Below are 27,932 nucleotides of genomic sequence, written 5' to 3'. Positions count from 1 at the left end.
CCATAGACACAATTCTAAACCTTGAGGACAGCCTTCCCAGAAGAGTTGAAGCTGTTATAGCTGCAAAGGGTGGGCCAACTCAATATTGAACCCTACAGACTAAGACTGGGATGCCACTAACCTTGCTGCCGGTATTCCAGAGTGTGGCTCGGGGTAGAATTTCAGTGCCATTAGCGGTAACCACGAGCTGCATTGCTGGATCCTGGAAGAGGTTACTTACTTTGTCCCCGGGATCCCGCGATGTATTCCCGTTGTGTACAGCGGCTGAATCTTCGGACGATGCACTGTGCCCTGGGTTCCGTTCCCTGTGAGCGTTGCGTCGCAGGGGGGGGCGACAAATTCAGAAAGTATAAAACAAATACACCGATACATTACTAAATAAAATAAATTGACCTTAGTTTGCCCCCCAGTGCCCTTGCCTGAAGTTTTACTGTACTTTGTGTCTGGAAACTGCAGAATGACCATGGCATCAAAAAAGCATGCCTCCACCTGAAAACCGGTATATGACCTGCTGGAAAACAGCGACAGCGATACAGAATCGCTTGCAGAAGTGATAGCGACTCGTGGGGAAGTTCGTCATCAGACACAGAAAGCGATTTCAGCGATGATCCTGCGACTGTGCCCAGTGATGTGCAGACTTGGTGCTCGATTGACTGTGGTACAGAGCACGTAGCACCCCCATTTACAGGAGCACCTGGTATCAAAGTGGATGTTGAGGATGACAACCCCTTGGCATACCTCCATCTCTTTTTGACCGATGAGGTTATTGAAAAAATTGTTACGGAGACAAATCGGTACCAGGAGCAACAAGCTGCTACGCATCAGAGGTTTTTAAGGAGCAGAAAGTGGGAACCAGTAATCAAAGAGGACATCTGGAAGTTTCTGGGCCTAATAATTCTTCAGGGAGGGGTGGGGAAACCCCTGCAGAAGTGGTATTTGTCAACCAACAAATTACTAGCCACTCCTTTTTTTGGCACGGTCATGTCAGAATACAAATTTTCTCTGATAATGAAATATTTGCACTTTGCAAATAATGAAGAATTTGATGAGACTTCTCATCCAGCTCCAAAACTCAAAAAGTTTTGGGAGGTATATCAAATTATTCTGAAAAAATTTCCAGCAGACCTATGTACCAGATAGAGACATCAGTATTGCCAAAAATCCAATGGCCTACAAAGGAAGACTCAGCATATGGCGTCAAAGAGAGCACGATTTGGCATAAAATCATTTATGCTATTTGAATTGAGCATCGGTTACATATGAAATTCGGTCCTATACACCGGGAAAGTAAGCAAATTCAACAATTGATTCACTAATTATGGAATGGCAACCGCTTTAGTTCTTACTTTGATTGAGCCATTGCTGAATCAGGGCTATTGTGTAACAGACAAGTCTGTGGTTCATGCGGACTTTGTTTGGAAAGTTGCCGAACTTATATTTCTCAAGCACCAACGACTGTAAACAGATCTGGACGTCGTGCTGCTGGCGTTGTGAACCCGGAACGCCTGACTGGTCGGCACTTTATGGACCACATCCCACCAATGGAAAATAAGTCAGCACCCACAAGGATGTGTGTGGTTTGTTGTTCTAAGCGTGATGACACTGGAAGAAAAATGTAGAAAATAAACCAGGTTCTATTGTCCTGATTGTGACGTAGGACTTTGTGCTGTACCACGTTTTACAATTTTACAAACCCGAGACGTTTGCTGAAGCAATATGACTACTAATATTGCACCCATGTTTGGCCAAAAAAAAAAAAAGTGTTTTTGATTACTGGTAATTTTTATTCAATACATTTTAGTAAAAAATATATTATTTGATATTTATTATATTATAATTTATGATTTTGTATTTCAAACTTTATCATACCCGAGATGTCTACTAGACTCTGGTTTGGACAGATTTAAAAGCGGTGGTTCACCCTGCTGAACAACATTTCAGCATACAATTCGGCATCGTAGCGCGAGCTACAGTATGCCGGTCTTACATTTTTTATCCCCGTACTCACAGTTTAATCGTACCTAGACGATTCCGTCTGCCGCGGGGAATGGGCGTTCCTAGCAAGAGGGAGGGTGATTGACGGCCGACTCTGGCACGTCACGCTCCCCGAAGACAGCCGGAGTAGGTCTCGGCTCTTCACGGCGCCTGCGCACAGGCTATGCGCAGGCGCCGTGAAGAGCCAAGCCTATTTCGGCTATTTCCGGAGAAGCGTGGCGCGCCAGAGCCGGCCGTCAATCACTTTCCGTCTGGATTGGAACGCCCATTCCCCGTGGGCAGTCGGAATCGTCAGTGAGTACGGGGATAAAAAATGTAAGACCGGCATACTGTAGCTCGCGCTACGATGCTGAATTTTATGCTAGAATAAAAAAAATTTTTTTTTTTTTTTAATAGGGTGAACCCCCGCTTTAAGTAAGTTATTCCTAAGAATTACAGACCTACAATATAAAACACCAAATTTCCATGCAAAAATTCAAGTTGGACTTACCGGTAATTTGTTTTCCAGAAGTCTTTCAGGACAGCACATTGAGAGATAGTGACTCCTCCCTCATCCTTAGGAAACACCTTTTTCCAATCTTTAAATGGAGGCCACTCCCCAGCACATTCAGTTGTCACAGAGAAACCTCCGGCCCCGGCTGGAACACATAAACACATACGTTAGTCACAGCATGGCACATCAAAAACCAATAGGGCGGGTCGTTGCTGTCCTAAAAGACTTCTGGAAAACAAGTTACCGGTAAGTCTAACTTGAATTTTCCCAAAGCGTCTTTCAGGACAGCACCTTGAGAGGATAACAGAGACTTACCACCTTAGGGCGGGATGACAGCTTGTAGGACCTTCCTGCCGAATGCCTGATCACTGGCAGAAGTGAGGTCCAACCTGTAATGGCGCACAAACGTGCGAAAGCTTGACCACGTCGCCGCTTTGCAGATTTGCTCCGGAGTGGCACCAGCTCTTTCTGCCCATGAGACTGCCAGCGCTCTCGTTGAGTGAGCCCGGATCCCTTCTGGTGGGATCTCGTCTGCGTGTAAGTAAGCCTCCCGAATAGCTAACTTCAGCCATCTAGCCAAAGTATCCTTTGATGCTTGGTACCCTTTTTTGTTACCCCCAAATAAAACAAATAAAGAATCTGCACGTCTGAAGCACTTTGTTATTTCAAGGTAACATAACAAAGTCCTTCTTACGTCTAGCATGTGAAAAAAAGTATTTTTCCCCTGAAGGGTTTGCACAAAAAGTAAGTAGCACAATATCCTGTGAACGATTAACCACTGAAGCTACCTTTGGTAAGAACTTAGGATCTGTTCTAAGCACAACCCTATCTTCAAGCAAAACTAAATAAGGTTCCCTTACTGACAGGGCATGCAATTCGCTAATCCTGCGTGCTGAGGTTATAGCGACTAAGAATAACGTCTTAAAGGTAAGATCTCAGAAAGATATCCTTTAAAAGGTTCAAATGGCTTGCCAGCCAGGGTTTGACAAATTTGCTTGGAATCTAGGAGCCAGCTAAAAAAGTTAGGAGCCAGAAAACGCACCCCGTCCCAACGAGTTTGCGCGCAGAAGCGAACACATATGTGAGCAGCGCCCGCATATGTAAACGGTGTTCAAACCACACATGTGCGGTATCGCTGCGATTGGTAGAGCGAGAGCAATAATTCTAGCCCTAGACCTCCTCTGTAACTCAAAACATGCAACCTGTAGATTTTTTTAAACGTCGCCTATGAAGATTTTAAAGGGTAAAAGTCTGACTGCATTCCACGAGCGGACGCAATTTTGAAGCGCGACATGTTGGATATGAATTTACTCGGCGTAACATTATCTTTCATAATATAAAAAAAAAATGGGGATAACTTTACTGTTGTCTTATTTTAAATTAAAAAAAAGTTTTTTTTCCCCAAAAAAGTGCGCTTGTAAGAGTGCAAATACGGCGTGACAAAAAGTATTGCAACGATCGCCATTTTATTCTCTAGGGTGTTAGGATAAAAAATATATATAATGTTTGTTCTAATTAGAGGGAAGAAGATGGCAGTGAAAATAGTGAAAAATGACATTAGAATTGCTGTTTAACTTGTAATGCTTAACTTGTAATACCAACGGCCACCACCAGATGGCGCCAGCTCACAAAAAAAAAAAAGCCACTATTTCTAGTCACCATGGCGACCTGGCGACCGGGATTTGTCGAGCCCTGTTGCCAGCCATAGATTTTAGCACCACCGAGAGATTCCATTTCGGGAAACCCCTAACTTTGGTCGGTCTAGATCTTGTGAGGGCTCTAAAAAATCTGGCTACCAAGGGTTCTGAGGCTACCGGCCTTTCTAGGAACACTGCCAAAGCGGAGACCTGAACCTTTAGGGTGTTGATTGCCAGTCCCTTATCCGCCCCCTCCTGAAGAAACTCCAGAATGGATTTGAGGTCATTCGGAGGTGCACCAGGTTGAAAAAACTTCCCACACCTTTGTGTAGATAGCCCTTTTCACTTCCTTCCTACTATTTTGCAGGGTAGCAACTAACCGATCCGGGAAAAAAAATTTCTTCAGCAGTTGCCTTTCAGAAACCATGCCGTAAGGAAGAGACTGGCAACATTTGGATGAACACACAGGACCCTGCACTAACAGATCCTGCCTGAGGGGTAGATGCCAACATTGCCCGGCTGCCATACCTAGGACCGTTGAGAACCACGCTCTCTTGGGCCAGTATGGAGCGATCAGAATCACTGGTGCTTTTTCCCTCTGAATTTTTCTCAACACTAAAGGGAATCAACTGGAACGGGGGAAAAGCAAAGCACAGGCGAAATCCCCAAGGATGTGCCAAAACATCTATGCCTAGGGACCCGTCCAGTCTGCTTAGGGAAAAGAAATGAGGCACCTGGGAGTTCTCCCTCCAGGCAAAGATGTCTACCTCTGGGAGACCCCACCTGTTGCAGATTTCCCCAAAGACCTCCGGATTCAGAGACCACTCTGACTCCTGAACCTGATGTCTGCTTAGATAATCTGCCATCCTGTTCAGAGACCCCTTTAGATGTAAGGCCGACAGGGACCGAAAATTATTTTCTGCCCCCAGCATAATGTCTGTAACAAGAGCCTGCAGGGCCCTGCTCCTCGTGCCCCCTGCTTGTTCAGGTATGCTACTGCTGTAGCATTGTCTGTTATCACCTGGACATGGTGACCCTGGAGAACTGGTGAAAACTTCCTTAAGGCCAGGGCAACCGCCTTTAGCTCTCTCCAGTTTGAGGACTGTACAGACTCCTCCTTCCTCCAGGAACCCTGGATGAAGTCTCTCTCCAAGTGGGCTCCCCAACCCCAAGCACTGGCGTCCGTGGTCAGTCTTTTTTCCACTGGGAAAGACCACACTAAGCCCCTTGAAAGGACCTCCTGATCCTTCCACCAGTAGAGAGATCTCTTCACTCAGGCCGGGACCTTTATCTGAGTGTCTAGGGAGTTGAGACTGTGATCCCAAGACCTCAGAAGAAAGGTCTGCAGGCACCTGAAGTGCAACCTTGCCCACTGAATGGCCGGCATGGTTGAGGTCAAAACCCCTAGTGCTGACATCACCTGCCTTATAATTAACGGCTGGTTGGACTGCAGTTGTCTTACCATGTCCTGCACCCTGACCTTTTTCTCTAGGGGAAGAGAAATCTTTTGATTTAGCGAATCTACCTGGTAGCCCAAGAAACTGACTTCTTGAGAAGACACTAGGGACGACTTCTGAAGATTCAGGATCCAGCCTAGTGTCTCCAGGTGACCTCGCGCCCTGGCTAGGTCCTCTAACAGTCTTTCCTGTGAGGGGGCGAAGAACAAAAGGTCGTCCAGATAAGGTACGACAGCTATACCCTGTAGACCAGGGATATGCAATTAGCAGACCTCCAGATGTTGAAAAACTACAAATGCCTCTGGGTGTCATGCTTGTGGCTGTCAGAGCCTTGCTATGCCTCACGGGATTTGTAGTTCTGCAACAGCTGGAGGTCCGCTAATTGCATATCCCCGCTGTAGACGAAGGGGGGCTAATGCTTCCGCCATCACCTTGGTGAAAATTCGAGGTGAAGACAAAAGGCCGAATGGAAGGGCTCTGAATTGGAGGTGATGTACCACTCCCTCCATTCTCACTAGCCTGAGGTACTGCGGAGAGATCAGGATATGGAGATGCGCATCCCTCAAATCTATTGATGCCATGTAACAACCTGGCGTCAACAGATTCCTGACTGAAAAAATAGAGTCCATCTTGAACTTCTTGTAACTGACGGACTTGTTCAGAGGTTTTAGATTCAGGATCATCCTGAACTTCCCTGTGTTTTTTTTTTACCAGGAAGATGTGGGAATAAAATCCTAGCCCTTGCTCTTCTGGTGGAACCCGAATCACCACTCCCTGTTGCATGAGTTCTTTTAAGGAGGACCTCATGGCCAGGGATTTTACTGGATCTCTTGGTGCATTTGTAATTAAAAATCTCTCCGGAGGAACCTCCGAGAATTCTATGGCATAACCCCGGGCCAGGGTGGTCAGAATATAAATGGTTGGTTGTTATTGCTGACCACTGCGGAAGTAAGCTTTGCAGCCTTCCGCCTACACGTACGGCTGAGTCATTGGGACTTTTCGATTTGCGCAGGAGGATGGAAAAGGATTCCCCTTTTCCTTTACCCTTCTGTGCCGCCCAATTTTTCCTGCCTCCCTGGGGTCTGATACCTTTTCCCTGACCTTTTGGGGGTGGAAAATAGCGCCTGGGGGGTTGCTGCTTCTTTTTAATTGGAAAGGACTTCTTCCCATCAGCAGTCCTGTCCAGGATGCTCTCTAGCTCCGGTCCAAAAAGAAGGTCTCCCGAAAAAGGAATCCTGCATAACTTGTTCTTAGAAGCTGTATATCCAGGCCATGTCTTTTACCATAATGCCCTTCTAGTGGAATTAGTTAGAACTGCGGACCTAGCCAACATCTTAATAGCTTCCACCGAAGCATCCGCTATATAAGCCATTGCCGAGGACAATGTGGAGAAAGAGTCTAGAATCTCTTGTTTAGGAGAATCTGCTACAATATGGGATTTTAACTGGTTAAACCAAAACTCCAAATTCCTGGCAACAGACGTAGTGGCCATAGTAGGTTTTAAATTAGTCATGATCGACTGCCATGACCTTTTGAGAAGGAGATCCATGCGCTTGTCCATCGGGTCTTTAAGAACCCCCATGTCCTCAAAAGGACAGATCCGTAGATCTGGACACTTGGGAAAAAGACGCATGCAAATTGGGGACTTTATTCCACACCGCTGCAGGGTCCTCCTCAAAAGGATAGCGGAGTGTACCGGAAAGGTACGTCCTTTAGGTTCACTCAGGCCGGCATACATACGATCATGCAGACTTAGATCCCTACTCTCCTCATTAAGCCCAAGTGTAGCATAAATGGCTTTGAGTAAACCATCCACTTCCTCCAGGGACAATTTGAATTTTGAAGGAGAAATAACTGCCTCTTCCCCTGACTCCTCTGACTCCTCACTAGAAGGTACATGAGAGAGACTTTCCCTGATCCTCAGCTCTTCAGCTAAGTGGTCCAAAACTGGTAAAGCTACCCAATCCTGAGAAGACTGCGAAGTGGAGGACGGTGGAAGTGGTGGAAGAGGCATCTAATGAGTCACGAAAAGTTTGAATCGTGGCAAATAGCTAATCTTTTACAGAAGCAACCAATTCTTCACGTACTGAGGCTGATTCCTCTCTCACTAAAGCAGCAATACATGCACTGCACAGAGCTTTCTTCCAGCTCTCCCTCATCTTAGTCCTACATGAGGGACGCTTTCTTTTTGTGTCCGTCTTGACCTGGGGAGAAGGAAGAGAAAAAAAACAAAAGACAGGGGAATCCCTAATGAGACCTCGTCCCAACAGATGGACCCCTTCACCGAGGTGCACTAGGAAAAAAAAGTGTGCCATTCCAGTGCCCAGACAGGCCCCATGCCAATAGGGGGGAAAAGAAAGGAGACCATTGTAAAAAAAATTACCCTTTAGGGAAAAACGCAGACTTACATTGCTGCCTCCCGCCGGGGTCTTGCTGGTGCCATGTGCCTGTCCTCACCGCTGAAACTTCTGCTCCTTCCATAGCAGATGACAGCATCCACCTGTGGCTTGCAGCATGCTTCCGGACTCCTATAGCGCCGCTGCGCCGGACCGGAAGCGGAAATAGGCCCCAGCCTCCATCCTGCCCCTTCCACCTGCGGACGCGCCGGAAATGACGCCCCATCTCGGCGACCGCTTCATCCTGGCTACACCAAAATGGTGGCGGAACAGGCGGGCGCGCGCCCACCAAGCGAATCGCCGAGCGCATACTGGCTCTCACCGAGCACTATAGAGGACAAAGGGGAACCCGAATACTACCACTCCCGGTTGAGGTCAAAACCCCTAGTGCTGACATCACGGACGGTCTCCATGGCAGATAACGCCATAAAAAGAAAGGTAAGAGGGAAGCCGTCTTCCAGGCGCATCCAAGATATAGACTCCCCCCCCTAAGAAGATGTTCCCTCCGGGCCGGAGGAAACAAAAAAAACTGGATGTGCTGGGGAGTGGCCTCCATTTAAAGATTGGAAGAAGGTGTTTCCTAAGGATGATGGAGGAGTCACTATCTCTCAAGGTGCTGTCCTGAAAGACGCTTTGGGAAATAATGGTACCACTTTCAGCACCAAAAATCTGAAATAATCATTCCGCCAGGAAGGTTAAAGTTCATGTGCATGTAAAGGCAGGTGCCCCAAAACTTTCTGTAATATTGTGTATCTTAGATGCTACGTGTAACGCACCCAGTGATGACACAGAAATGTCAAGTATTGCAAACTTTCTGCTGGATGGGAGCACCTTCTACATGAGGAAATATGCACATCGTGCTCAGGCAGTTCCAGGTGCATCAACAGTGCATTAAAACTTAGGTAAAGATACCTTGTGCTTCTGATAATGACTAAGGCCCCTTTCACATGTACGGATCCCATGAGGATCCGTACATGTGTATCCGCTTGCTCAGAGGGGATCGCTCCGTTGATTCCCGCTAAGCCGGCAGATGACAGGGCGGTCCCCGCACACCGATGAGATCAGATGTCAGCAGATGTTCATCCGCTGACACCCACTATCTCATAGGGATTAATGTATGTCCCTTTTTCATCCATAAACGGATGGATGAAAAAGCGGACATACGATCCGCATGTGTGAAAGGGCCCTTATTGGTGTAAAGCCCATCTGCAGGGAAAACAAAACAAACACATTTAGTTAGTTAATCTCCTGCTCCCCTAGCAGCTAGCCCTCCTACACTCTGCCAATTGACTATCCCTCAAGATCCCCACATCCAATGAAGGCCTTTGGCCACTGCACTGTTCTTGATGACATTACAAGACCTGTGACCACAGGAGCATAGGGGAGAAGAGCCACTACACTACTGACCACTACACTAACCTACCTGATTTCTACACTGTCCACTACACTGACCCACCTGATTTCTATACTAACCACTAAACTACCTAATTCCTACATTGTCCACTACACACATTATTATTGCTCACTGATTGATTGCTAGATGTTACTGTACATCATTACTACTAGCTGATTGATTGCTAGATGTTACTGCACATCATTACCACTCACTGGTTGATAGAGGTTACTGCACATTAATAATGCTCCTTAATTGGTTGCTGGAGGATACAGCACATCATTACAACCAACCGATTGGTTGCTTAAGGTTACAACACATAATCTAACTGCCTGCACACCACAGACTGCGGAGGTGACGGAACCCACCAATAGACAAAAGATTTGAGAACTAGTCATTAGCAATGAGGGTTGAGGGGAGCGCTGTGTACGGCGTGCAGGGTTGAGGGGTGTGCTGTGACGTTACTGCACACAATTACCGCTTACACATTGATTGCTAGAGGTTACTATACATTATTACTACTAACCAATTGGTTGCTAGAGGTTACTGCAAATTATTATTGCTCACTGGTTGCTTGAGATTACAGCAGATCATTATTGTTCACCGATTGGTTGTTAATGGTTACTGCACATCATTTCTCCTCACTGGTTGCTACACATTATTAATGCTTCCTAATTGGTTGCTAGAGGTCACAGCACATAATTACAACCAACTGATTGGTTGCTTAAGGTTACAGCACATCTCACTGCCTGCACACCACAGACTGCAGAGGTGATGGGACCCACCAATTCTAGAACTAGTTATTAGCAATGAGGGTTGAGGGGTGTGCTCTGTGCAGAGTTGAGAGGGTGCGCTGTGTGCAGGGTTGAGAGGGTGCGCTGTGTGCAGGGTTGAGAGGGTGCGCTGTGTGCAGAGTGCAGGGTTGAGAGGGTGTGCAGAGTGCAGGGTTGAGAGGGTGCGCTGTGTGCAGAGTGCTGGGTTGAGAGGGTGCGCTATGTACAGAGTGCTGGGTTGAGAGGGTGCGCTATGTACAGAGTGCTGGGTTGAGAGGGTGCGCTATGTACAGAGTGCTGGGTTGAGAGGGTGCGCTATGTACAGAGTGCTGGGTTGAGAGGGTGCGCTATGTACAGAGTGCTGGGTTGAGAGGGTGCGCTATGTACAGAGTGCTGGGTTGAGAGGGTGCGCTATGTACAGAGTGCTGGGTTGAGAGGGTGGGCTATGTACAGAGTGCTGGGTTGAGAGGGTGCACTATGTACGGAGTGCAGGGTTGGAGGGGAAAAGAATACTGTTATTAAAGGTAAGTTTATTACTTAAATCACAGTGTATATATAGGCATATCTGTTCTGCAGTGGTTACTGGGCTGCTTTGAAACTGATCCACAGGTGCAGAGCAGTGCACCTGAGGGTTACCTGTACTGAGCCATAGGCCCCTTTCACATGGTCAGTCTGACCCAATTGGACCCTCCATTCACCTCTAGGAGTAGCGGATGCAAATGGACTTGTGTTCGTTTCCAAACGTCTACCTCCAAATCCGCAAAAAAAGTTCTGCTTATTGTGGTTGGCGACCGGTTACCAAGTCGCTTAGGTGGCCCTCGCTTTTCAAAAGGCTGGGCACCCCTGCCCTAAGACGAATTGTTACCAGCCGGATCACAAGGGGAAAAAAGCCACAACATCTAAGAACTGGTACATAGATGCAAACTGTCCATAAGAGCAATGTTTACGTCACCTTGTTAAAAAATAAGCTGTTCTCTTTTGTGGATAATGAAATGAGGCCTCCCTTGATTTCAGCAAGCAGATTTTCCTGAAAACAATAAAGATTGAATTAGATACTAGAAAATGTGTGAATGTGCTCAGTATAAATACAGAGTGATTTCTATTAAAATGAAACAATAGCAAGGGTAATTTGCAAAAAAAATAAAAAAAAAAATCACAGCAATATAGTATATTTCACTCTACAGTCTCTCGAGTTGAAATTGAACCTGACTTGCCCCAAAAATTGTCTAAGATAACATTACTTCTGAAGTAGCCAGCAAGTATACTGTGTGGGAACGAAATTTTTCTGCATCCCCAAACTATTCCCACAAAGTTGGGAGCATGAAATTGTCCAAAATGTCTTGGTATGCTGACGCCTTAAGGCGTTCCCTTTACTGGAACTAATGGGCAAAGCCCAACCCCTGAAAAACGACCCCAAGCCATAATCTCCCTCCACCAATGATTTGGACCAGTGCACAAAGCAAGGTCCATAAAAACATGGATCAACGAGTTTGGGGTGGAGGAACTTGACTGGCCTGCACAGTCCTGACTTCAACCCGATAAAATACCTTTGGGATTAATTAGAGTGGAGACTGCGAGCCAGGCCTTCTTGTCCAACATCAGTGCCTGACCTCACAAATGTGCTTCTGGAAGAATGGTCAAACATTCCCATAGACACACTCCTAAACCTTGTGGACAGCCTTCCCAGAAGCGTTGAAGCTCTTATAGCTGCAAAGGGTGGGCCAACTCAAAATTGAACCCTATGGGCGAAGGCTGGGATGGCATTAAAGTTCATGTGCGAGTATAGGCAGGTGTCCCAATACTTTTGGTAATATAGTGTGTGTATATAATGTAACCTGGGGGTAGCTCTGGCATAACAGCCAGCCAGTTTGGTGAAAGCAAACAGTTCATTTATTTTAATCACGGCTAAACAAAAAAGACAGCTTACTTCAGCCAAAGTAAATAAACAGTCCAAATCCTGGTATTTTCAACAAAACAGCAGGCCCACCGCTAGTCTTGTGTCCCATACAAGGGTTTAGGCTCCACCAAAGTAAGGCCGAGGCAGGCCTCACAGGGGGTTAGCATAGCTCCCAACTGTCCCTGATTTTGAGGGACTGTCCCTGATTTGGAGAATTGTCCCTCATTCCTCTTCATTTGTCCCTCATTTTGGTCTGATCTATATAGATGTATATAAAATGCACTTTTTATCTATTAAAAGGTGTTTTCCAGCACTAAACCTTTCATCCGAGTTCTAAATTGCTGCATTTGTAAATTTCAACAGCCAATATAAAGGAATAGTAGTGGTAAAAAAAGCACTTGTGGGTTTAACCAACCTATTTTTTTTTTTTTGTGCAATTCTCCTTTAAGGGGGCACGGCAAAAGGGTGTGTCTTAAGCCTGCATACTTTTGCTGATAGGTGTCCCTCATTCCCATCTCAAAAAGTTGAGAGGTATGGGTTAGCAGCCCGTGTCTCATTTTGTCTGAGAGCTCACCCTTGCTGCACAGCTTGTGAGACTCTTTCATTCACTTCATTGACACAGGTGTGGATTTCCCTCTGCTGCCTTTCAAGCCTCCCTCACCTGGAACTTAATCCCTTTGGGACCAAAGTACTGGTAGTCGGGGTTTGAAGGCTCTTCCCTTCCAAGTCTCTGAACCTTCGAAATCCGGGCATTTTGTGCGTTTATTCTGTCTCATCAAGGTCAATGGGGCATGGTCTGACACCAGGCAAAACTTCTTAGCTTTACTCCCCTGTTTTAAACTATGTAACTGAACAGTAAAAATCACAGTAATGCAGAAAATCCCCAGAAAGGGGCTTTTCTACGTCGATCTGGCAAGTGGACCATTGCTAGAAAAGACCGCCTCTGAGTGCTCTGGGAACAAAAATGGTGGTCCTGGATACAGTGGCTTATTAGGGATATAATGATATACTGTAACAATACTTTATTTTTGCTGGAGATAATGTAATTTGCTTTAAAAAAAAAACTGCAATAGGAAGCTATATGAACTTTTTATATCCAAGAAATCGGAAGCATTTTAAACCCTACCATAAATCCGTAAACTGCACCCTAGTAATTTTATCCATTTAATTATGGTTTAATATATTTCAACACTGCTAATTAGCTTTGAATGATGACAATAAAACAGACTGAACCAGTATTCCTACTACTTGGGAATGAATCCACATTGAATTGTTAACTCAAATTAAATTCAGAAACATGCATGGTATACTTCAACTGTTTGTTTGGACTTAAAAGTGGTTTTAAAGGCTTAATGTTTTTTACCTTAACGCATTCTCTGCATTAAGATAAAAAAAAACTTCTGTGTGACAGGACCACCCCCTGCCCCCCCTGCCATTATACTTATCGTACCTGAGCAAGATATCGATCCACTGCTGTGCACAAAAAGCAGCATCTCTCTCAGGTCTCTCCCTGCTCACAGGGCAGATTAATAGAAGTGGATGCCATTGGCTCCTGCTGCTTTCATTCAAACCCTGTTAGGAGGAAGAGTGGGACTGAGCCCTGCTGTCTGTGACTATAGACACGGGCAGTGCAGCTCGGGATTAGGCTGTATAAGTGCCCTCATGGGAAGAGGGTTTCTATGGGGGAACACCAAAGAGGTAGAGCCAGGAGCGCCGGCTGGAGACCCCAGAAAAGAAGGCAAGTATGACGCGTTCATTTTAAAAATTAGGTTTAGAATCTAATATTCATCATGAGCAACATTTTGACAAAAACCATGAATGTGAAACTGACCTATTACCCACTGCTACCAGTTGGGTGAAAAACTATGACATACAAAACAGACAGTTGGAACATTTATTTTATTGTGAGCAACACAGACAGTTCTTATTCAATCACTTAAAAGGAAAGGAGGGCTAAGGACTAGTCACCAATAGTGCCTGCAGAGTCCCTATCCCCAAAGGTGTACCTAGTGTAGTTGACACCTGTGGTAGATTCTTTTAAACAACCTCTCGCCCTCTTTTGTTTGTCAACTTATTTTCAGCAGTAATAATGAAATAAAATAAATACTAATAAAATGAACTGGCAACTGTCCTAGTCCACACCCCTTCATTTGTCACACTAAGCTGTATGTTCCCAGCCCGGGACGCAGAATAAGATGATGAGGAATAGGAAACTGACAGGGAGACATGCAGAATGACATGTTGTAGAATAGTGAACGTACAGTGTAACATGTAAAATGATGCGGTGTGGAATAGAAATTATACAGTGCGACATGCAGAATGATGCAGAGTGGTACATCATAGTACAGTGTTGCGCTCAGAATGTCATTGTGTTTTAATTTGGTTTATGATCCATATTTTTACGCAGTTTTAGATTATGTTAGCACTGGTTAATTATAGAAAGTTGTGCAATATTTGCTTTTGTAGTTTGATTCTAGATTCTCACTGGTGTGGTGCGGGGAACTGCATGTGATTCAGAAAGGAATCGCACCGCATTCCTGTTCAAATCACTTACGATAATTGTTGTGCAGTTTCAGCCTATTCATTTTGTATGGCTCAAATCGCATCCCGCCCACACGAAAAAGGTGCATGCACCTTTTTTTGTTGCCACTCCGGAATCGGATCGCATGGGTGTTTGGTTTAACCACTTGCCGACTAGCTGCCTTTATTATAACGGCAGCAGGTCGGCACGTTCCCGCGAACAGTTGTAGCTGTACGTTGGCTCCTTTAAGCAGGATAGCAGGCGCACACTGCACTGTGGGGGTGATAATGCGCGTGGCCGGCAGTCACGATGACTGCCTGCCACGTGTGATCACGGGCACGAGAGCCAGAACGGGGATGTGTGTGTAAACAAAAATATGTAGAAGACTACATATCGGCCAAAACGGAGGAAAAAAAATCGCTTTTTAAAAAAAAATTATAAAAAATTGGAGAGGTTTATTATAGCAAAAGTTTTTTTTTTTTTTCAAAATTGTTGCTCTTTTTTTTGTTTATAGCACAAAAAATAAAAACTGCAGTGATGATAAAATACCACCAAAAGAAAGCTCCATTTGTGGGAAAAAAAGGACGTTGACTTTGTTTGGGTACAACATCACACGATCGCTCAAAATGGCCTGGTCATTGAGCAGCCAAATCTTCCGGGGCATAACAGCGGGTAGACAAGAAATTGGCACTGTAATACCTAAACTTCAGCATAACAGCAGTAGAGCCAGTGTATATCAAATAACAGTAAACCAGAAAACAGACAGTAGAGGGTCTTTGCTGGTTCCATATGAAAACGTATAAGAAAGAAAAAAAAGAGAAAGAGAAAGAGAAAAAAAAAAAAGAAAGAGAAAAAGAGAAAAAAAAGAGAAAGAGAGAAAGAGAGAAAGAGAGAAAGAGAGAAAGAGAGAAAGAGAACACGTCTAAGCAATTTTTTGGATTGTTTGGGAATCTGCAGAGGTGAAACTCCTAAGAGGAATGATTTTGGGGTCCTGGGAACCTGTACTCCCAAAAGGCGGGACAATAAAAGCTGTGTTTTTGTCCAAAAAGGCACTATCTTGGGGCAGGTCCAGTAGATGTGATACAGGGTCACCTTAGCGCCAACACCTATCCAAGCCGGAGGGATAGATAGCGTGGAGAACATCTGGTGTCAGGTACCAAAAAAAAGAGATTTTTAATACAGCTTACCTGTAAAATCTGTTTCTTGGAGTACATCACTGGACACAGAGCGGCATATTCATTACTATGTGGGTTATATGGAGTACCTTCAGGTGATGGACACTGGCAATCTCAAACAGGAAATGCCCCTCCCTATATAACCCCCTCCCATAGGAGGAGTACCTCAGTTTTGTAGCAAGCAGTATGCCTCCCAAAATGGTCCCCATAAGAGGGGTGGGAGCTCTGTGTCCCGTGATGTACTCCAAGAAAAAGATTTTACAGGTAAGCTGTATTAAAAATCTCTTTTTCTTTATCGTACATCACGGGACACAGAGCGGCATATTCATTACTATGTGGGATGTCCCAAAGCAATGCTTACAATGAGGGGAGGGAGAACATCTTCCAAAGACAAAAGGATTTAATTTAGAGATATACTCAAATCATAATAAATCCAACTTAGTTGAGAAAAAATTATTTTAAATTTAACTCAAAGGGGAGCCCCCCGGAATCCGAGGGTCTCAAACTGCAGCCTGCAGCACTGCCTGCCCAAACGCTGTATCAGTATTCCTTCTTACGTCCAACTGGTAGAATTTTGTAAACGTGTGGACAGAAGACCAGGTTGCCACCTTGCAAACTTGAGCCATAGAGATCTGGTGGTGTGCTGCCCAGGAGCGCGCCCATGGCCCTAGTAGAATGAGCCTTTAATGATAACGGAGGAGGCAACCCCTTCAAGCCGTAGGCCTGAGTGATTAACTGTTTAATCCACCTCGAGATGGTGGATTTTGCAGCTGCCTGCCCCTTCTTGGGCCCATCCGGTAAAATGAACAACACATCTGTTTTCCGGATCTTCTCTGTAGCTTTAAGATAGGCCTTCATGGCCCTGACAATATCCAAGGTATGCAGCAACCCTTCCTTTCTGGAAGTAGGTTTAGGAAAGAAGGATGGTAATACCAAATCCTGGTTTAGATGAAAACTGGATATAACCTTCGGTAGGAAGGAAGGATGAGGGCGGAGAACGACCTTGTCCTTATGTAAAATAAGATATGGTTCCTTACAGGATAAGGCTGCCAGTTCCGATACTCTTCTGGCGGAAACTATGGCGACCAAAAATACTAACTTCCTTGTCAGTAAAACCAAAGGAATTTCAGCCAACGGCTCAAAAGGTTGTTTCTGTAAACTTGACAGAACAAGATTTAAATCCCACGGACAAAGCGGGGATTTAACTGGAGGATTAATACGTAAGACCCCTTGAAGGAAGGTCTTAACTAGCGAGTGGGTGGCCAGCGGCCGCTGAAACCACACTGACAAAGCTGAAATCTGTCCTTTGATTGTGCTTAATGCCAGTCCTTTGTCCACTCCTAGCTGGAGAAAACTTAATACTCTATCGATGGTAAACTTGCGAGAAAGCCATCGCTTGGACTCACACCAGCCTACATAGGCCTTCCAGACCCTGTAATAAATCACCCTAGAGACCGGTTTCCTGGCTCTGATTAGGGTAGAGATTACTTTTTGAGACAGACCTCTACCCCTGAGAATCAGGGATTCAGCCTCCAGGCCGTCAAATTTAGATGCCGTAAGGCAGGGTGGAGGATCGGACCCTGCGATAGCAGGTCTGGCCGTAGAGGAAGAGTCCAAGGGTCTCCCACTACCATCTTCAGGATTAGTGAATACCATGCCCTTCTGGGCCATGCTGGAGCTACCAGGATGACTGGTATGTGCTCCACCCTGATCCTGCGCAGCAGGCGGGGTAGTAACTGGAGCGGGGGAAATACATAAAGAAGTTTGAACTGATGCCAAGGGCAAACCAGCGCATCGGTTCCGCAGGCCATCGGATCCCTTGAGCGGGATATGAACCTGTCTAGCTTCTTGTTGAGTCTCGATGCCATGACATCCACGTCCGGCACTCCCCATCTTTGGCAGAGTGCTTGAAAGATTTGTGGATGTAGAGACCATTCCCCCGGCAACAGAGTCTGGCGACTTAAGAAGTCCGCCTGAAGGTTGTCCACTCCTGGAATAAATATTGCTGATATGCAGGGCACATGAGCCTCTGCCCACAGGAGAATCAAGCTCACCTCTCTCTGAGTGGCTTGACTCTTGGTTCCCCCTTGGTGATTTATGTATGCCACGGCCGTGGCATTGTCTGATTGAATTCTCACCGGGAACCCCTGCAATTTGGACGTCCAAGCCCTGAGGGCTAGTCGAGCAGCTCTGAGCTCCAAGATGTTGATGGGCAACTGCCTCTCTGGCTTTGCCCAAGTACCCTGGCGAGTGCAACCATCCAAAATTGCTCCCCAGCCCGTCAGGCTGGCGTCCGTGGTTACCATCTTCCAAGCCACTGGGCTGAAAGACTTCCCCTTCACTAGATTCTGAGGGTCTAACCACCAACATAGACTCTGTCGGACTCTTGATGAGAGCGGCAAAGGGATATCTAAGGCCTGTGGCCTCCTGCTCCATGCTGACAGGATGGCTGCCTGCAGGATGCGAGTGTGGCTCTGGGCGTACGGTACCACCTCGAATGTGGCCACCATCTTGCCTAGTAACCGCATACATAGGCGAATAGTCAGTTCTTTCTTGCTTAGAACCAGTAGGATTAAAACCTTGATGGCTTTGACCTTTATCAGAGGTAGAAACACCCTTTGTTGTTCTGTGTCTAACCTCATGCCGAGATATTCCAACTGCCTTGTGGGCTGGAATGCTGACTTTTCTCGATTTAGGACCCAGCCGAACCTCTCGAGGTACTGGACCGTGAGGGCCACTGCTCGTTCCAAGCCAGGAGACGAGTGATCTATGACTAGGAGGTCGACCAGGTACGCTAGGATCGTGACCCCTTGGATCCTTAGCCTGGCTAGGATTGGAGCTAGGACCTTCGTGAACACCCGGGGGGCCGTAGCCAACCCAAAGGGAAGCGCCACGAATTGGAAATGACGCAAAGCCACCATAAAGCGTAGAAATCTTTGATGTGGCTGATAAATTGGAACATGAAGGTAGGCATCCTTTATGTCTATGGATGCCATGAAGTCGTCCTTCTGGAGTGTGGCAGCTGCTGACCGCACGGATTCCATCCGAAATGAGCGGACCTTTAGGTATGCATTTACCATCTTTAGGTCCAAAATTGGCCTGACATCTCCGTTGGACTTTGGGGTGATGAATAGGTTGGAGTAGAAACCCAGCCCTTGTTCTAGGACTGGTACCTCTACTATTACTTCCTGGGAGAGTAGATGATTCAATGCCGTCATTAATGCGGCTCCCTTCTCCGGATCGTTTGGAACCCTTGACTCCTGGAAATGAGGAGGAGGAAACTTTAGGAAGTCTAGTTTGTAGCCCGTAGCCACGGAAGACCGTACCCATCTGTCGGGAATGCTGGCTTCCCAAACCTCTGAAAAGAGACGCAGCCTTCCCCCCACCCTCGTGGGTGGGGGCGCCCCTTCATAAGGTCGGCTTGGGGGCTGGTTTTGCTGGTTTGCGAAACCACTGCTTCTTGCCTCTAGCGGCCTGTCCCTGCGATTTGTTGTTGAAGTTAAAGTTTGATCTTGCAGGAGGCCGTCGATACTGTTTGGCATTAGAGGGCCCCTGCCCAGGGGAGTGCTGTCGTTTAAACGCAGGCCCCTGCAATTTTTTCTTGGTTGGCAAAAGAGTACTTTTGCCGCTTGAAATGGTCTGAATGTATTTATCTAGGTCTTCTCCGAAGAGTCGTCCTCCATGGAAGGGGAACCCTACCAGGAGCTTCTTGCATGGGGGCTCGGCCTCCCAGCTCTTTAACCATAAGAGTCTTCTCATATGGATAAGGGATAACGATAAACGTGACGCTTGCTGGATAGAATCCTTAATCGCATCTACCGTAAAGCGTATGGCCCTAGGGACATCCGAAAATTCTTCTGCCTGCTGGGCAGGAATAAGTTTAAGCATCTGCTTAGTTTGATCCGATAATGCTTGTGCAACCCCAATCGCAGCCACAGCTGGCTGCACTACTGCCCCTGCAGTAGTGAAGGAGCTTTTAAGTAGTGCTTCCAAGCGTTTATCAACCGGATCCTTGAACACCTGTATGTTTTCTACAGGGCAGGTTAAAGATTTGTTAACACATGAGATGGCTGCGTCCACCGCCGGGGTTGCCCATCTCTTGGAAAATTTATCTTCCATAGGATATAAGGCAGAGAATCTTTTAGGTGGTAAAAAGATTCTATCTGGCTTGGTCCAATCTTGGAACATAACTTCCTCTAGCAGAGGATGGATCGGAAAAACTGCGTTGTTTTGAGGCGCCTTTAGTGAGCCCAAAGCTGAAACAGTCGATACTTGGAGATCTGGTACTGGCAAGTTGAATGCACTATGGACCAAGTCCGTTAAGGCTTGAACCCACCAGCTCTCCCCTTGGGAGGCTGCCCCAGACTCCCCTGTATCCGGATCCTCGATCCCCGAACCTGCTTGGTCCTTGTCCAAGAGGTCGTCCAATTCCCCTGCGGAAAGGACCTCCTCCTCTGAGGGTCCACGCTCGGGCGACGAAGATCTATTCCGTTTTCTGCCCCGCATAGCCTTGGCTATCATCTTTTCCATTCTTTTTTCCATCTCCTTTAAGGAGGTGGACAGTACCTCGTCCGTGACCACCCTAGGGTTGGACTGACCCGTGCCAGCTCCAGCCCCAGATCCCGATGGTCCCATCAAGGCTCCCTCTCGGGAAAGCAGCGGCATAACTTTGTCCGAGACCTCAGACTCTCTGGGGGAATCCCCACCTCTTGTACCCTCTGAACCAGACGCCATGGTACAATACCGAGGTACGCCCGCTAACTTATTGGTGTTTGGAACTATAAATAGTTATTGCCCAAAAACCTGTTTGGGGGATAAAAAATGCCTTCTTTCCCTTTAATGTTTTTTTTTTTTTTTTTTTTCTTTTTTTTTTTTTTTTTCAAACCCAAGAGAGAAAAAACATTCTGTCCCCCTTAGTAGTATTGCCAAAAAACTGCTGAGATAGAAAAGAACAGCCTAACTCTAGGCTCCAGGACAGTCTTATTGAAGACTGTAATATCTGTTTCGGCCACTGTGTGTCCTCGGCGCCCCGTGCTGCCGCTCTGGTCTCTTCCTCTCTCAGTTCCAGCATACACTGAGCTGGGAACAAATGGAAGGGCCGCCCCTTCCTTTAACATGCTGGCCCGCCCTTCCTCCCTCAGCTAACGGCGCGAAATTGCGCCCATATCACGGGGACGCGCCCGCCGGCGGGGGGGGGGGGGGGGGGGGGGGGGAAGGAGACCACACGAGGAGGCAGTTTGTCCTGTCTCCAGGCTAGGAGGAAAAACCATGGCAGCAATCGCCTGGAGGCTTTGCAGGTAAGCACAGCTCTCTTTACACACACACACACACACACACACAGGCTTCTTTCTCAATGTTTACAATACTACCAGGGAGTTCACCTTTTATGGGGAATACACATAGAGCCATCCTATCTTTAAGACATGTGACTTACTTTGCCAGATGCAGCGCATAACTTTAGGCATGTCCCCTGTGAACCCCCCAGAAAAACCTGCTAAGAACCAAGTTCCGCAAGTTTCCCCTCACTTACCTGCTCCATGCCGCAGGACTTTGCAAAGCAAGAGGCCCAATCTTCCCCCATCTCCGTGGGGCATTGACCTTCAGGCCCTGGGTTCCTATGAAGGATCCACTGTCCTGGGCCCATATAGCACTCTGGCAACAGAAACATTAGGCCCCCAAAGGTTTCTAAGTTCTGGGCCCAGGGTCCAGCTCTCTAAAAAGAAAAGCATTATGGGCTATACCCCTTTGGTTTGGGGTCCGGTTACTGACCACTTTAGCGCTGAGGCCTTTGGACAGAACCGGTTAGCCCACCTAATCCCAAGGATGTGGAGGCGAGCTAAACCATGACCAACACCTAAGACACTGGCGTAAAAACTGAGGTACTCCTCCTATGGGAGGGGGTTATATAGGGAGGGGCATTTCCTGTTTGAGATTGCCAGTGTCCATCACCTGAAGGTACTCCATATAACCCACATAGTAATGAATATGCCGCTCTGTGTCCCGTGATGTACGATAAAGAAATTGAGAATTTTATAAGCGTTCTCCTTGTAGAGAGTGCATAGAGCAGTATATGTCTAAAATCGAACCTCGGCGTGCGGATCCCTCCAACACCAGTCTCTTAAAGGGGGTTGGCGCAGAGAATTGGAGATTCAGGGTGAAAGATTGGGCATAGTGTCGTATTTGCAAGTACCCATAAAACACCTGGCAAGGTAGATCAAATTTTTTTTAGAGTAATGAGAGCAAATGGCCAAAGTAGAATAAGTCCTGTGTCGCCCAGGGCAAAGACATCTGATGCGTGAGACCAGCAGGCATCCTGGGGTTATAAAGGAAGGAGGTCAAAAGAGACCTTTTCGAGCCCAGTGCATGAGATAATCTGAGCCAAAGCGACCTTTGATGGAGCATAGGTCCCAAAAGCCGACCCGAGTCCACCTCCACATTCCAGAGCAAGCCGTTTGGGTACGTGGGTGCAAGCCATATCTTTCTATTTCTGTCCACTTGTTGTACGAACGTTGGGGAAACCAGGAGGTCACAGCGCACAGCTGAGCTGCTTGGTAATATTTAATTAAGTCAGGAAACGCCAGTCCCCCGTTGGAGCGAGACAGCGTCAGGACTGTTCAGGGTATTCTATGCCTCCTATAGTTCCAGACAAAGCGCACCAAGTCCACCTGGAGTCTCAAGTCTGCATATGGGATTGGAATGGGCAGTGTCTGGAAGAGATAAAAGGAGTTTGGGGAGGATGGTCATCTTCACAGAGGCGACTCTCCCCAGGAGAGAGATATGTTGGACTTCCATTTCTGTAGAAGGTCTCTTATGGATTGGAACAGGGTGGGAAAGATAGCCTGGTATAAAGTGGTATAATAAATGGTGAAAAAAAAAGAAAATATACGTGCCCTTCTACCTTCTCATACCCCACTGCGCCAAAAAACAAACTAAAAAATACCTAAAGCATCTACCTAAAATAAATAGTGATGTGTAATGATTCTGAGTGAACAAAATAGTAGCGCTATGTTCAGTGAATGAACAATTCTAAATGAGTGTATAAATATATCACCCTGTGAAATGTATATCACACATATACTAAAATATATATTATATATAAATATTAGGTGAAAACTAAAATAATTTAATAAATGTAAAATAAATGTTCAAAACGTTCATCCAGTGGTCAAAAATAGGTAATAACAAGCCAAGTCCATAAGTGATAACATTTCAAGTGATTAAACTTAGGGTGTCCACTTAATCTTCTTAAGCAACGTGGCGAACAGAAAAGGCCAGCTAAGGCGGGTCAAATACCTTTTCCGCGTCCTGACCAAGAGCTAGAGATTCTAGGCCTTCCCCGTTTGCCACGTCTATTAGGTCAATAACCCGTTTCATGTTGTCCCCTGCTTGGAGGGGCACAAAGCCCACCTGATCATTATGTATCAAGGAGGGCAGTATCAGGGTTAGACACATCGAGAGGAGCTTGGTTAAGATTTTCAGGTCAGAGTTTAAGAGTGCAAATCGGCCTGTAACTAGCGCACAGGGAAGGATATTTGTCAGGTTTGGGTGATCATCGTAAGAAACGACCTCTGCATATCTGAGGGAATAGGGGTCAACTGCAGAAAGGGATTAAACAATTTACACATATGTGGTAGGAGAATGGGGAGGAATGACTTATAATATTCATAAGGAAAGTCATCCGGGACAGGGGATTTACGTGTAGGCAGGGTCTTGATGGTAGCCGTCAGTTCGACTGGGCAGGGGGCTAAGGGGATTGCAAATGAGGCTGGTGGATGGATCAGGAGAGTCAGGGTAAACGGGTGTACACGCCATAGCTATGGCTGATAAGGAAGAAGAGACTGACGGTCGTCAGCCATGTTTAGGTTTAGCAGGCCTGCGGGGGGGGGGGGCTGGGGAGTCCTGGCCTCGGGAGCGTTTGGTTGGAGGGACCTTCTGCTAGACCGTGGGTGGTGGCGGTGGTGTGGCCACCAAGTCCCATACGGCGGAGGCGGGGGACAGGGATCTCCATGGTTTTACAGGAAGTGTCCAAGTCCTCAGGGTAGCGTAGCACCTTGCCGGGGGCTGAAAGAGAAACCCCACCGGTAGACTATGTCGTTTTCCTGTAGCAAGAGGAGGATGGGTTGGAGGAGTCTGCAATTATGCAAGGTGATCCATCCCCTCCATATGGGCCAAGGCTAGAGAGCTGGCTGCCTGGGCATAAGAAATTGTGCAGTCCCCCTCTGTTCATTAGACCTGGAGTCTCTGGGGCAAGATTGCTGTAGGGGAGCAAGGGCAAGGTGATATGCCTGCTGAGGTGTATGTCCTCCATGTTGTCCCATCTGTGAGGGTCCCGGGGCCCAGGTGTGCTCAGGATCAGGCAGGAGGGAAACTATTTAGAGTTCACAGATGGGGTTGGGGAAGCAGGGCCCCCAGCAGACAGGTGCCATCTTGTCCGCCCAGCCGAGTGGCATGGGGGGCAGCAAGAAATACCTTCGGAAGTTCGCAGAGGAGCCGGGAGGAGGCTGGGACGATCCTCAGGCTTTAGAGGAGCGGGTTCTCATATACTGGCTAGTTAAATCCCCCGAAAAAGCAGCAGAGCTGTGGGCTGATGGAGAGCAAAGAGCTCAGGCTTCCATCCAGGGCAACTTACGGTCACGCTCCCAAATTTGCTTTTTATTAACCTGCCTAGAAACAAATTGGCAAAAAAAAATAAAAAATCACTGGAAAACGTGTGTGTAGAAACGCATAATGCAACACAAAAAAGCACTGCGGAAACAGATCCAAAGCAAACTGCATAGGTGTGAACCAGGCCTTACCTACCTTTTTTTTTCTGACCCACGTCTGTGTGGAAGCTGCCATTATGGTAAAGACTTTGCTTTGTCATGTCAGCCTCCAGCAAGGAGAACAACGAGCAGCCTAGTAGTATAATCACAAAATCTTACTCCAAATCTCATAAGACTAGCAGTCGTAGACAGCATTGGCTTTGAACTTGCAATGCAGATATAGGACTATGAGGATGTAAGCACACTCGCATACTGAGAAGCAGTGTTTCCAACCTACCAGACTGAAATTTACTGGCACAGCCATGTTTATAATGGTATTTCTAAAAGCTACATAAATTACAGTTTCAAGCGAAATTGTCAGTATTTAGGCTACAAACAAATATAATATGCAATGGGTTTTAGGGCAGATATTTTTATACAATATACTATGGAACCTCGGATTGCGAGTAACGAGCGTTTCGCAATACGAGCAATTTTTTTTTTTACAAAAATCCTGACTCGGTTTGTGAGACGATTCAAGCCTCTGCGGTGTGCAGTACCGTATTTGGCCAGAGGTGCATGGGTACCAAAGCCGTTAGGAAATACTCGTATATTTTAATACTTAATACTGCGAGTATTTCTGAGTTTCTCCGGCCCCCGCCACCTCTAGCCACATGTGGAATTGCATGCCATAGAAGTCAATGAGGAACAAATTATTTTCGTTTCCATTGACTTCTATGGGGAAACTTGCTTTGATATGCAAGTGCTTTGGATTACAAGCATTCTCCTGGAACGGATAATGCTCGTTATCCAAGGTTCTGTAGTAAGTAGCTCAGGGACAGGAGGGAAAGAAATTAGAATAGACGGCACACACACATGAAATTGATTCTCACAGTGACACTGACAGCAGTGTGCAGCAGCACAGATAATGAAGACACCTTACCAACATAACACGTCCCCTCCTGAGTCACAGTGACAGTCTCTCCCAAATTCAAAACGTATATGTCCCCCAAAAATTATGTCTAATACATTAGCATTAACCACAAGGTATGAGGTGCAGTGCATGTCTTAACCACTTGCCGCCCGCCAATGACATATTGACGTCGGCAAAGTGGTTGTAGAATCCTGACTGGACGTCATATGACGTCCTCAGGATTCTGAGCCGCTGCGCGCCCCCGGGGGCGCGCATCGTGGCGATCGTTGTTGCAGGGTGTCAGTCTGACCCCCCGCAACACCAATCAAGGTAAAGAGTCTCTCACAGAGACTCTTTACCACATGATCAGCCGTGTCCAATCACGGCTGATCACGATGTAAACAGGAAAAGCCGGTAATCGGCTTTTCCTCACTCACGTCTGTCAGACACGAGTAGAGGAGAGCCGATCGGCTGCTCCTGTGACAGGGGGGGTTTGTGCTGATCGATTATCAGCACAGCCCCCCCCCGAGAATGCCCACTGGACCACCAGGGATTATAAAAATAAAAGGTATGCCACCCTAGACCACCAGGGATGAGGACACAAAAAATGGATGCCAATCAGTGCCGCAATGGATGCCAATCAGTGCCCACAATGGGCATCACTGATTGGCAGGCATTGTTTGGCACTGATTGGCATCCATTAATAAAACACATACAATAGTGCCCATCTATGCCCATCCGTGCCACCTATCAGTGCCCAGCCGTGCCGCCTATCAGTGCCCAGCCGTGCCGCCTATCCGTGCCCATCAATGCCACCACATCAGTGCCACCTCATCAGTACCCATCAGTGCCGCCTTATCAGTGCCCGTCAGTGCAGTACCATCAGTGTCCATCAGTGAAGGAGAAAACGTACTTATTTACAATGTTTTATAATAGAAAAAAAAAAACTTTTTTTTTTCTAAATTTTCGGTCATTTTTTATTTATTTTTTGCAGAAAATAAATATCCCAGAGGTGATCAAATACCACCAAAAGAAAGCTCTATTTGTGGGTACAAAATGATAAAAATTTGGTTTGAGTACAGTGTAGCATGACCGCGCAATTGTCATCCAAAGTGCAACAGCGCTGAAAGCTAAAAATTGGTCTGGGCGGGAAGGTGTATAAGTGCCCAGTATGGAAGTGGTTAAATCCTTAAAGTAAAGAGAAATTTTAGGACTCCTGGGGGGTACAGGGAGCAAAAAGGCAGCACAAAGGGAGCAGAGAGCACAACGATGCAAATGGTATTCCCGAGCATACTATGTATATAGAAGCATGCAATTATTTCTATGGATTCACCAGTCAAACTACCCTACCAAAAATTTTGAATGTCCATACTCCAGGATCTCTAACCTCTCCTGAGAATTCCAAAGTTACAACTTACCTATACTGCCCTTTGCCAAGCTTTCTTTCCAGTGTACTCACCTGAAGAGATTACAGTACAGTGCTGGCAGAATCCGCATCTCCTGCAATCATATTCTCAGCTGTTCTCTGTTTATCCTGTGATGACACACATTGTTAAGACTGACATTAAAATACACGGGGTGTACAAAAAGATGCAATAAAAATGATAGAATCATTACATAAACATAGTGTCCTTGTGCTTAAACGTATTCTCATTTTGCTTACAGGAAGCTGTCATCTTCTTAAAGGACAACTGTACTTTGATGATTTATACAATAGAGAATACCTATGAAATCCACAGTCAGTGTGTCTCTGACCTAATTCACCACCCAAAGTCTGCCATATACCTTGTATGTCAGCGGAGACATGCTCCAGGAAATGCTCTGTCCTGCAGAAAAGGATTCCCCCCCCTGACCTCATGATTACCAGCTGCAGCTACTTGCTTCCTGTTGTGTGAGACTACATTTCCCATGATACTTGAGACGGCTGTGGCCAGGTGTTACATCAGATTAGGCGACTCGTCAGATTTTGTAATGGAAGTGACGACCAGGCAATGGCATGCATGTGAAAGGACTCAGGAGTGTTCATTCTTGCTGTATTACAGATGCCAATAGCTGCAGTCTGTGGTTGGGAAATTATAGTCATGAAGCTTCTGCCATGAAGCACAATGTATATTGCTTGATAAATGCAGCTGATGTGCTGTATATTATGGAACTCCAAATTTGCCGTTTGTGTTATCATTTCATACAACTTTATAAACGATAACAAATCCATATTGTTTAATTGCGTGTAGCCTTGTATTAACACCACCTGCAGTGTGTCTAGAGTGTGCTGATGTGCGTAAGGTTTTATTCACACCATACGCCCATAAAAACTCAGAAATGTTCTTATATAATCTATGCATTTTTCCATATGTACCCCATTCACACCACAACCTTTTCTCTGAGTTCATGGACAGACACAGCAGCAATCTTGACAAAGTGGGTATTCAGCCTTCAATCAGGAGAGGACTAGGCAGAAACAGATTAAATGTTTAAACACATAAAAAAAATGTACAGTACCGCCCCGGGGGTGGTCCCTCTAGGTACAACCCCTCTCCCTGC

At 46.3% G+C, this 27,932-nt stretch overlaps 1 protein-coding gene across 5 annotated transcripts in view; it reads right to left on the bottom strand.

Annotated features, from left to right (window-relative positions):
* GLRX2 (glutaredoxin 2) overlaps nucleotides 1-27,202 on the bottom strand; it is a 42,044-nt gene extending 14,842 nt beyond the window's left edge. The window contains exons 1-3 of one of the 5 annotated variants that reach the window (XM_040359809.1): nucleotides 27,177-27,202; nucleotides 26,851-26,925; nucleotides 11,097-11,171 (exon numbers count right to left, since the gene is read on the bottom strand). In XM_040359809.1, coding sequence (XP_040215743.1) covers nucleotides 11,097-11,171; nucleotides 26,851-26,888 — 113 coding nt within the window. In that variant the 5' untranslated portion in view covers nucleotides 26,889-26,925; nucleotides 27,177-27,202. The other 4 variants (XM_040359808.1, XM_040359810.1, XM_040359811.1 and 1 more) reach the window with 4 other exon arrangements.
* Between the last annotated feature and the right edge of the window lie 730 nt (nucleotides 27,203-27,932).

Source organism: Rana temporaria, chromosome 7 (assembly GCF_905171775.1).
Source record: "Rana temporaria chromosome 7, aRanTem1.1, whole genome shotgun sequence".
Taxonomy (NCBI): domain Eukaryota; kingdom Metazoa; phylum Chordata; class Amphibia; order Anura; family Ranidae; genus Rana; species Rana temporaria.
This window is presented reverse-complemented; position numbering and strand designations above follow the sequence as displayed.